This window comes from Vespa mandarinia, chromosome 17 (genome assembly GCF_050613455.1).
Source record: "Vespa mandarinia isolate Hongniang chromosome 17, ASM5061345v1, whole genome shotgun sequence".
Lineage (NCBI taxonomy): Eukaryota > Metazoa > Arthropoda > Insecta > Hymenoptera > Vespidae > Vespa > Vespa mandarinia.
The window spans coordinates 2,060,001-2,072,500 of NC_140826.1; the positions used below are offsets into that span (position 1 = coordinate 2,060,001).

The 12,500-nt window shown below is 23.9% G+C and overlaps 2 protein-coding genes across 3 annotated transcripts in view; one reads left to right on the forward strand and one right to left on the reverse strand.

Moving 5' to 3' along the window:
- Positions 1 to 12,500, reverse strand: part of LOC118450385 (prolactin-releasing peptide receptor) — a 74,102-nt gene that overhangs the window by 59,680 nt on the left and 1,922 nt on the right. The window contains exons 2-3 of one of the 2 annotated variants that reach the window (XM_085662076.1): positions 9,169 to 9,461; positions 700 to 899 (exon numbers count right to left, since the gene is read on the reverse strand). In XM_085662076.1, the coding sequence (XP_085518202.1) occupies positions 9,216 to 9,461 (246 nt within the window). In that variant the 3' untranslated portion in view covers positions 700 to 899; positions 9,169 to 9,215. Of the gene's footprint in view, positions 1 to 699; positions 900 to 9,168; positions 9,462 to 12,500 lie in introns of those variants that run through there. The other variant, XM_085662075.1, reaches the window with a different exon arrangement.
- LOC118450387 (uncharacterized) overlaps positions 1 to 12,500 on the forward strand; it is a 41,785-nt gene that overhangs the window by 4,081 nt on the left and 25,204 nt on the right. Inside the window, exon 2 of the mRNA XM_085662326.1 lies at positions 3,884 to 3,936. Within this exon, the coding sequence (XP_085518452.1) occupies positions 3,884 to 3,936 (53 nt within the window). The remainder of the gene's footprint in view (positions 1 to 3,883; positions 3,937 to 12,500) is intronic.

Consider the following 12,500-nt stretch of genomic DNA (forward strand, 5'->3'; position numbering starts at 1 on the left):
GTATGAAACAAAATAATTTTTCTTCAAAATTATTATCCAATTAAGAAAATCTTTTCCTTCTTTTTTTTTTTTCTTTATCTTAATAACAATAAATTTCTTCTATTTCTTTTTTTTTTGGTTGTCTTTTCTCTTCTAATATACGCCCCGTCGTCTAATTAGACAATAGAAATGTCTAAAATTGTTAAGAAATAAAATGTTATCTGACGACAACGAGACACGTGGTCGCCATCTTTGTAAAGCGCGTTATCAATGGAATAAATTAAATTCATAATAATATGAGATGGAAATTGGATCATTATGAAGAAAAAATAAAAAAAAAAAAAAAAATAAAAAAAAAGAAAAAATAATGAAAATAAACGAATCAAATTAGCAATTAATCGTAACGATCGACTGTATACGTACGTCGGAATATTTATAATTCAGAACAATTGTTCGCCATTTTGAAAAGTGATGACGTAAAATGCGACATAAACAACGAACGTAATTTTGCAAAAAATTCGCAATGATATTCGAGATAAGGATTAGGATGGTCGTGAAAAAAAAAAAAGAAAGAGAGAGAGAGAGAACGAAAGAAAGAAATAAAAAAAAAAAAAGAAAAATAAATAAACGTGAATGAAAATACGAATTATTAAATTACGATAAATGTCAAATTATAAATTTATAATTCAGAAATTTATTTGCCAATTTCAAATGCGTAATGTCATGCGCTATAAACTTAACGAACATATCCGTGAAATTCGCGTTAATTCGAGATCTAATGGCAGCATCTGTTCACGTCATTGTTCTCCTTTAAGCGTGATTCGTTGTAAAGCTTCGAAGGATCGATCGCCTCTTGTTTTCCATTGATGGTATCATTGTTGTGGCCATTGTTGTGGCCATTGTTGTGGCCATTGTTGTTTCTACGATATACGTTTTATTACGTTCGCTGTCATGTAGATTAAGATTTACAGTGAAATAATTAAATTATATAAACATTTACATATATATATATAAAAATGTTTATACATATAATTATATAAATATATATATGTATATATATATATATATATAAATGCAAATGATTATATATATGAAAAAAATGTTATGTCTGCTATAATTCTGTTTTTTTCTTTTTTATTTTTATTTAAATATGTTTATATGTATAAATTTAAATTCAATTATACACACACATATATATATATATTTATATATAGAAGGAGAGAGAGAGAGAGAGAGAGAGAGAGAGAGAGAGAGAGAGAGAGATAGGAAAACTACTCCAGTAATTATTTTCATTTGTGCACTAATTTTTTTTTTTTTACATACAATACGTGCTTTTATGTAATAGGTATATATGTATACTTATATATGTATTATCAGTATATATATATATATATGTATATATGAATATGTACACATATATAGGCTCTTTTTTTCTTTATACTACAAACAATATCTCACACAATTAAATCATATACAATTAAAAAAAAAATATATATATATATATATATATATATATATATCTTTCTCATATCTTTTTTCGTTTACTTCCATTTTCTATTTTTTGTTTCGTTCCAAAACTTTTATAAGATCTCTCGTGGGATCTCATTTCGCATATTTCAAAATTCTGTTGAACATCCCCTCATCCCGTCATCCCCAATCACAATCCTCATCATAATACCCATCACAACACCCACACTATCGCCTTCCCCCACTCTCCTCCCACCGTCATTCAACTCCATCAGTGATTCGTTTCTCTTGTTCTTTCCTTTTTTTTCCTTTTTTATCGTCATACCTTTTTTCATTCGACGTGTAAAACGTCTTTGTCGCATTTTGTCAAATTGATAGGAAATATTTACATACATATGTACATATATACATATACATGTATACGTATATATATTTATATATATACATAAATAAAAAGGAATCAATTCAATCTCCTTCTTTCTTACATATGTATTTTATTATATTTTTCTTTCTTACATATGTATGATATTATATGTATTTTATTTTTTATACATTTCTTTTATTCCTCACTCCCCCCCCACCCCCCCCCTCTCTCTCTCTCTCTCTTTTTTTTTCTATTTGCGAATAAGTGAATTTTTTTTGTTTTCTGATTTGAAAAAATGATGATTATATAACGTGAAATTTATTATTGCAATTATATACGTACAGGGTGGGAAAATAAATTAAGATTATCTTGAATGTTTTGAATGCCTCTGTTCTGTCTATGTGGAGAAATTTTTAACGTTCTCTCTTAAGAAAAAAAAAAAAAAAAAAAAAAAAAAAAAGAAGGAAAAGAATAAAAAAAAGAAAAAAATATATCGTCGGTCAAAAATGATTAATTTCGAAGATTATTTTATTCAATGCTAAAAAAATTCATAGAAAAATGATGCGATTAAAGTGTATCAAGTGTAATTGAAATCTAAAGAAATCTTAATGATAAATAAATTACCATAAAAAAAAGTCTTTTCGATTTGCGTTTATTCGATTTTCCATTTCTAATTTCAAATATAAATGATATATGATAAAACGGTTATAATAAAAAATCAGAATTTTTTCATTGCAACTCATGCCATTTCTCAACAAAAAAAAAAAAGAAAAAAAAAAAAAAAAAAAAAAAAAAGAAAAAAAATATAAAAGAAATGAAAAAAAAAACAAAATTCTATTCGACGTTATTAAAAAAATCGATTATTATTGTAACAATATTATTGCAATGTTTAAATAAATAAATGAAGAAATAAATTATACTTGAAAATGATGATCGTTTCATGTATCTATGACTTTTCGTTCGGTTTATCAATTTTCGAATGATTTTCATTCATAATTCGCGTGACACAGCTGTTCGTAGTAATAGTATAGTAATAGTATCTCGAACAGCTGGGTACCTGTATATTCTTGGAATTTATATAGGTCAGTATGTTATTGTGTTAATTGAATGATATTATATAGATCAATCAGACAGCGTAAATAATTTCCATTTATATAAGAATACCATCGGAATTAAAAGTTTCATAGATTTGATAAAAACACGATTACAAAAGGGGACAATTCTTTCTACTTCTTTTTTTTTTTTTGGTTTTTCCAACGTATTGTTAATAATTAATTAACAATTTATTGTAAACAATTTCTAATAAACAAATTCTTACGAAGTATATTCACGTTGTTTTATCGTGAAAAAGAGAAAACTATTTGGATAATTGCCGAATAAATTTATAAAATTATATAAATTAATAAATAAATAATAAACAATTCTTTTTTCTTTTTTTTTCTTTTTTTTTTTAATCGAAGAAATAAAAACATTAATAACCACATCTTACATTTGTAATATGAAGATATCTTTGAAATTAAAAATCTCACGGATTTTTATGCAAGGCAAAATTTTTATTATTTTCGCGTGAAATTGTTAATAATTAATTAACAATTTGTAATAAACAATTTATTCTTAACAAATTCTTAGAAAATATATTTGTCGATTATTTTCCAAAAAAAAATAAAAAAAATAAAAAAGAATCGAAAAGAAAAACCAGATTGAGATTGATTTTTATTTAAAAAAAAAAAAATAACGAAGATGTTCAAGATGATCAACATTATTGGCCCACCCTGTATAATGTAGTTTTTATTTATTACTATAATACTCTTATAAATAACTAATCATAATTATATATACATATATATATATACATATATATATATATATATTGCCTATACATATTTACTCCTATATACATGAATGTTTCGTTTTTATTATATATATATATAAAAAAAAAAAAAAAAAAAAAAAAAAAGAGAGAAAAAAATAATAATAAAAAAAACCAAAAAAAAGGAGGAAGAATAAGGGGAATAAAAGAAGTTGATATCATTTCCAGGTAGATGAAGACAAACCAATTGAACGATAAGGAAGAATTACTATCGAGACAATTGGAATCAAGGAAGATGATAAACGAAGATATAAAGGTAAGGATATTGCGATATGAATTAGTATAAATATCTTTTAGGAAATCTTTTCTTCAACAAAATTTCCATTTCGCTCCAAAATTGTCAAAGTTTTTATTTATTACCAATGGATGTACTTGATCCAGTCGTCCAATTTATTTTCAATATTTTATTATTATCATCTATCATACCTACACCTATATATACATTTATATATATACATATACACACACACACACACACATATATATATATATATAGTAATTTATTATATATATACTTATTACTATCTACATAGTAAATTTTATACAATAGTAATTTATATATATATATATAAAATTTATTATTGCAGACATTAACGTCAAATTATAATATTAATTGAATTTAAAATCGTCACTTGACAATATTCATCAAAATGGCGACTCAAAGTTTTCTAATTATAACGTAATACGTATAAATTGAATAAATCGCATTTCTAGTTTGTTACGTTCATGTAGAAAAAAAAAACAAGAAAAGAAAAAAGAAAAAAGTGAAGAAAAAAATAAAAATAAAAAGAAAACTAAAAGAAGAATTATGAGACAGATCGTAGAAAATCTTTTACAAATTTCTAACCTCGCTAAATATTAGTATCGGCTTTATTAGGACAATAATGGGAAAACCATTGAGAAAATCAAGTTAATTCGTGAAAAAAGAAAAGAAGAAGAAGAAAGGTTAAAGAGGAAATTGTCGAAAGGGATTTAGATATAGTTCCCAACGGTAATCCTTCGATCGATCGATTCTGTTATAAAATACTAGAAGATACTCTCGGGGAGGGATATAGCGTGAAATGTGGCCACGTTCGAGCTATCTATCGTTTTATCGATAATTCCAGGTACCCATCGAGAAATCTCGCTAACAATTCCATTACGTTTATCTCCCTTTCCCTCTCTCTTATACCAACACCTCCCTTTCTCACTCTCTCTCTCTCTCTCTCTCACTCTCACTCTCACTCTCACTTTCTCATTGTCTCTCTCTCTCTCTCTCTCTCTCTCTCTTAATCATTCTTTCTTTCTCTTTCTTTTTGCTTTTCTCTTTCACTGGATTTTTCTCTTTGGAAAATTCATTATCGAAATGCACGATATGTCGACATACTTTTTATATATATATATATATATATATATATATATATATATAATATATAAAATAAATTGTAACAAAGTATAATATGTAATAGTATATTCATATAAATTATTGTCCTATCTTAATAACAATAATTAGATTTTTAATTGAAAAGTATTATGATTAAAAGTGAAATCGTTGTGTTGGTCAAAGGGATATAAAATTTTCTTTTTCTTTTTTTTTTTTTTTCTAATATCAAATTAATCATTTATTATCATTTGAAAATATAATAAAATGAATGAGTTAAATGTTAAGTTGGCTATATGAATCATTTGAAATCATTCGAAATTTTCATCGTAATTCTAAATAATAAAGAATATTATTTAATAAAGAATTTCGTACAAACGAAAATACGATCGTATATTATCGTATTCATTTATCCTTTACGTATATCCATTGTTGTAATATATATATATATATATATATATATGTTAAATAAAATATAGAAAAAAAATAAAACAAAAAATTAAAATATAATTAATATTACGAAGTAATTGTGATCTATGGATTACAGGATTATCATCCTCGACGTTAAATATTATAAGTAGTTCAATAAGAAAAAAAAAAAAAAACAATTTCATCAATTATTATTATTACTCGATCATTGTTCAATACTTTTGCATCATCATAAAAATATACATTAAAAAAAAAAAAATAAAAAATTATATATATATATATATATATATATATATGTATGTATTGATGTATGTATGTATAATAGTATATATACATGTAACAATAGAGAAAAAAAATTATTAATAAGTCATACGATCTGTATTATGGATCCTATTATCTGTATTATCGACTGAAACAGATATTTTTTTTTTTTGGAGATAATATCAAATATTCCGCCATATTTGATTCGGATTATTCGCAGGATTAATTTTGAATATACAAACGAATATCCGTTCTCGTATTAACTGACAACGTATATTGAAGCGTGAAATCGTGCTCACTGAAATGATTTAATCGAACTTCTCACTATCTCTTTCTTTCTTTTTCCTACTCCCATACCTTTTATAACTAATGTAATTTAGTTGGTGTAACTACTCCTCTAAGTACAGATCCATCTTATCTTTGTCATTGTCTAAGTCCTGAAAACAAACTTCAAAAGTAATATCCTTTGATGCGAATCTCCTTTAGAAGATTTCGTATTTTATTCGATGCTATTGAATTAAATTCGATACAACAAATACAACAAATACAGAAAGTTATATAACTTTCGAATCAATTGTAATTAAATTTCGAACGTCGAGATATTATGTCGAAATAGAATGTACATAGATTAAATTATATCGTACTATTTTTAATGATTCATTTTATTCGATTTATATAAATAGTTAAAGGCGTCGTGCTGATTTGTTCAAAAAAAAAAAAAAAAAACAAAAAAAAAGAAAAAGAAAAGAAAAAAAATAGAAAAAAGAACAAAGAAATTCTAAAGTTCGAAATAGTTATTTTCGATGAAATTTCCGTCGAAAAAGTCAAACGTACGTAACGTTCAATGTTTCGTTATCTAAATGATTAGACAAGTAGATAATTAATTTATTTAAAAAAAATAAATAAATAAATGAATGAATATTTATATAGTATCCATTGTTATTCGTGGAGAAACTTTATCGATAAAGTAGAACACAGTACGTACGGATTTTTAATGATTCGTTTTTGGAATACTTTTAACGTCGTGTAATTAATTTACTTAAAAACAAAAGAATATTAAAATTTTAATTGTAAGCGATCGTATCGTTAGAACATTACGTATGACTTACGTATGATTAATGATTCGTTCATCTAAATAACTGAATGAGTTATTAATTTATCTTAGAAAAAAAAATAATTCTAATGTTCCAATCGTAATTTTTGCTGTCAACATTTCTAATTAAAATTATTACAAATTAATATATATATATATATATATATTTTTTTTTCTTTTACAAGCGTTTGTTTCAAAATTGATATAAACAAACTCTCATCCTTTTATTTCTTTTTTTATCTAACTTAAAAACACATGAAAAAAGATTTTCAATTGGGATCTATATTATCTGATGGATATTTTTTATTCCATTTTTTTCTTTTTTTTTTTCTTTTTTCAATATTTTTTTTTAATTTTTTTATCTCTTCGAGAGAATTTTACGTAGGTATAATACGATAACGGACTAAGCGGTTTTAGTTTAAAAGAGAGAAAAATAAATAAATAAATAAATAAAAACAGAACGACTTTTACGAACGGTTTAAAAAAAGAAAAACGTAAAGCCCGCAAAAAAAAAATAAAAAAAATAAAAAAAATAAAAAGATTGACTACGGATCGTCGGGATTTGCAATGGCAACTAAAACGTTTTAATGTCCCTCAATAAATTCAGGAATTACGAGGTAACACAGAGAGAAAAAGTGATACCATAGATTAAAACTTACTACAAAAATAATTTAATGCGATAATTCGAAAGAGAAAAGCGAAGAAAGAGAAAAACAAAATACAAAAACAAACGAAAAAAAAAAAACCAAAAAAGAAATGAAGAAAAAGTAACGACAAAGTCTCCCCCCGTCGAACATAAAATCTATCATTCATTTGACGTTGGAAAAGGAATGAATCGATAAAATGAAATAAAATGAAATAAATAAAAAATAGTATATGGAAAAAAAAAAGAAAAAATAAAAAAAAAAATAAGAAATAGAAACTATTATTTCTTTTCAGCGATCAATCCAAAAAATCTCGATCACGAATATTTCAATCATGTTTCGTATTTCAATCGCGAATAAAAAAGCTATTACAAAAAAGAGCAAAGGAACAGGCCGTTGATAAAGAGAGAAGAAAAAAAAAAAAAAAAAAAAAGAAACGTATTATTAAAACAAAGTCTAAACAAATGGAAATACGTCAGAGGTGAAGTAAAACGGATGGACCAATAAAAAAAAAAAAAAAAAAAAAAAAAAAGAAAAAAAAAAGAGAAAGAAAAAAAAATAAAACATCTTTCTTACGATTAACGAAAAATTCGCGAATAAAGCGAAATATATTGATCGTGGAAAATGGACGATTCGAAAGAAATAAAAAAAAATAAATAAAAAAGATTCGTAAAAGAAAAAAAAAAAATAAATAAACAAATAAAAGATAGAAATAATTATCGTCAAATTTCTAATTCTCTTTAATCGAAATAAAACTGTTCGAACGATCGTTTCATTCTTCTTATACGATATTAAAATGCGACATGTAATAATGAAATAAAAATTAAATGAAAGTACGCTTTATTAAAAACGCGTGAAACGAAATAAATAAAAAATATTTTGTTTTAGGAACCAGAGAGATAACCTTAATGACAAAGGATAACGATAAAGACAAAGGATAGGAAAGATAAGAAAAGAAAGAAGAGAAGAAAAATAGAAAATAAAAGAAAATTAAAATAAAAGAAAAAGAAAAAGAAAAAGAAAAAAAAAAAAAGAAAAGAAATCAGAACAAAAACAAAACAAATAAAGAAATAAAACGAAGTGAAGAAGTGAGGAAGACATTTATTGCTAAGAAATTTCAAAGCTTTTTACGTTGTCGGCGTTGTTGTAAACGTATAACAATAAAGAAAAGAAGAAAGAGAAAAGTCTTGAATATAAAAAAGATTCGCCGCGTATTATTACTAACATAAGATTTTCGTGTAAAATGCATTTCTTATCGTTTGTGAGAAAAGGGAAAATTATTTTTGTGATACGTTCTTTGATTTTCTTTCAAAGAATTATCAAAAGAGCCAACGACGATTATTTCAAATTTTTGATACAAAGAAAGAAAATAAAAGGGGAGAAAAAGACAGAGAGAGAGAGAGAGAGAGAGAGAGAGAGAGAGAGAGAGAGAGAGAGAGAGAACGAAAAAAAATAAGAGAAAGAGAAATAGAGAAAAGTTTTTTATATATTCGCTCTACGTGTACATGTATATGTTTGTGTAAGTTTATATGTTTATACATTTATACGTTTATTTGTCTGTATGAGTGTATATATATATATATATATATATATATATATATATATATATATATATATACATGTTGAATGCATATACGAAATAAAATTTTCTATGTACGTATGTACATGCATATAAGGCTTATGTTGAATGCATATACGAACCAAAATTGAAAAAAGTACAGCTGTCTAAACGAAGATTATGATTCCTTTTAGAGAATTGCATCTTCGAAATCCTTGGACGTGCTCGAACGACGATCCTGATCCTTTAAAGTATTTGTCGTAGTTGGATTCAAGGTTATCATCTCGCAACCCTGTGACACCTGGACTTTAATCGCCTGACTTGGTAATAGACTTTCTTGTACGGTATTATTTCCATTGCAGAGTTTCTCACTTCTACAACCCTCCGTTAATCTCGGGGTACTGTTCCTCGATGTCCTTGAGAAACATGGTAGGACCTGAAAATAAAGTAGAGAGGAAAAATGAGAACATGAAGGATAAAGAAAAAAAAAAAAAAAAAAAAGAAAAGGTAACAATAACGTTATCGTTATACAACACGTAATACACGTTCCATGTATATGTATATGTGGTATGTATATGAAAGATTTTTATTTTATTTTATTTTATTTTATTTTATTTTATTTTATTTTATTTTTTTTTTCTTTTTTTTTTTTTTTTCTTAACACACTATATGTATCGTTACAAAAATTTCTATCGTAAAAATATAATATCAATCTGCTACGTATGATAATTTTCGTGACTAATATATATAATAAAATATATATTTATAATAATGTAATATTATAATATGGATTGTAATTAATTTATTTTAATATTGATATATTAATATTATTTATTATAATAATTTATATATATATATATATATATATATATATATATTATTTTATAGTATACTGTGATATATTATCATAGTATGTTATATATACTATTATTAATAATACACTATAATATATCAATTTTAATCAGTATAATAAATAATTCTATTATCAATAAATATTATAATAAAAAATAATTATATATACATATATACACATACGTACTATATATATAAATATATATATTATATATATGATATATACCAATTCTATATAAGTATGTAAAATAATGGCGTTGAAAAGTTACGTCTATACTCGACGGTAACTCGGACTGTACTAAGCAGTAGATGTTTAGAATCCTATACCCTTGAGTAATGTTTATTATCATTAAAGTCTCGAGAGTTTGTATACGTTAGTGAATACGTAAATACGTATTATAACCTACATACAAAAGTACATACATATCGTTTTAATCTGTATTATCTACGTATTTATTCTCCAATAAGTGATATTAAAATTCTAATGAAATTTTTATCCAATTACTTTGTTTCTTTTCTTTCTTTCTTTCTATCTTTTTTTTTCTTTTCTCTTTTTTTTTTATCATCATTTTCGTATATTCCTTAATTTAGATTTCTCTCTCTCTCTCTCTCTCTCTCTCTAATATACATACACATATACATATACATATGTACATACATATTTATACATATGTACAATTATACACATATACGTATGTACGTGCACACATACATATATAAAACATACACATATACATATATACATACATATATACACACATTTTTTTTGCAATAATCTCTTCGTAATCTAATCTATTTGCATCTTGAATGATTTTCAATTGACAACAATGTATATATATGTATGTACTCGTGTATTTTATGTATTTATATATATATATATATACGTATAGATTTTAGGAGTAACATCACAGATGATGACGTACGCACAGTTAATTGCATGCACGTCTACCCTTCAGGTACGGATATTCGATCATCAAAATTTGTAATTAAACGTAACAATGCATTGATGTAACGACCGGCATCAATATACTCTCGATCGATATCAAATTTCACCTGATGACAGCGGTACTGCCCTTCTATTACGATTTAGAAAGATCGATGACAGAAAAAAGAAAATAAATTAAAGGAATAAATCGATCGATCAAGATAATATCGATATTTACGAGTTACCATACGAAAGTGTCAATTACAAAATAATATAAATAAATAAATAAATAAATAAATAAATAAATAAATAAATAAATAAATAGAAAGAATAAATTAATAAATTAAGAAGACAAAAATTAATCATGAACATACGTGTGTATGAGAAAAAAGAAATGATAATAATAATAATAATAATAATAATAATAATAATAATAATAATAATAATAATAATAAAAAATAATAATAATAAAAATAATAATAATAAAAAACAAAAAATTATATAAAATAAATTTCAATGAATGCTATAAATAATTTTTGATATATAAATTTTTCTTCAAAATTTGTCTTTAATGAATGAAATTAGAAGAGCACGTGAAATTCAAAGTTCGTTTGCTGTTATAAAATTATAATAAATAGAAACAATAATTTTCATTTCGAATTAATTAAGAAATTGATATTAAAATAATTCTATCATAGAAAATTTATCTCAATTTATCTCAATTTATCTTTGGTATTAACGAATTCTCTTCAAATGATAAGAACAAGAATAACGAATAATTTCTTTTTCAATATTTTAAATATTATTATCTAACTAATGATATTTAATATTATCTTTTCTATTTGACTCGAAAAAAAAAAAGAAAGAAAAAGAAATAAGAACGAAAAAACAACAATAAAAACAGATACATAACATAATCGATAACGAATTAATTTATTAAGCCATTATTAAAATATATATACATATGCATTTATTTGTGAATTATCTTCTCCATTTAATTAGAAAAAAAAAAGAAAAAAAACAACCAAAAAAAATCAAAAGGCAAACATCAACATCGTATCTTTTAAATTAAATCATTATCTCTTAATAATAAAATAAAAAGAAATACGTTTACAAATTAATTTTATAAGATTAAAATCTCTGTTACATTTAAAAGTAGAGAAAGAGAGAGAGAGAGAGAGAGAGAGAGAAAGAGAAAAAAATAAGGGACATAATTCATCGATTATCTATCCAATTAAACGATTATCTACCCAAGATAAAATTAAGTCGAGACCATAATGAAAAAAAAAAAGAAGAAAAAATAAAAAAAAATTAAATATTAAAATCTCAAGTAATAATGAAAAAGTTTGATTCTAATAATAATAATAATTTATTATAATAATAATTTTTTATGTTAACTCCTAATTTCGTAAATCACATTGTACAGTGTGTATATGTGTATATATATATATATATATATGTATAATAGATTTAAATCTTTTTCTATATATTTTTTTTTATAAAATATATATGTAATATATAAAAGGTGACCAATGAAAAACTGAAAAGTTTGAAAAAGTCATAACTTGTTCATTTTCAATCTTTTTTATTTTCTTTTTTTGTAGGTTATGTAGCATCCCTTGAAAATAAAAATGGCTACGTATGATGTCCATGAATAATAAAAAAATTAAAAAAACATCTTTTTATAAAAATTATTTT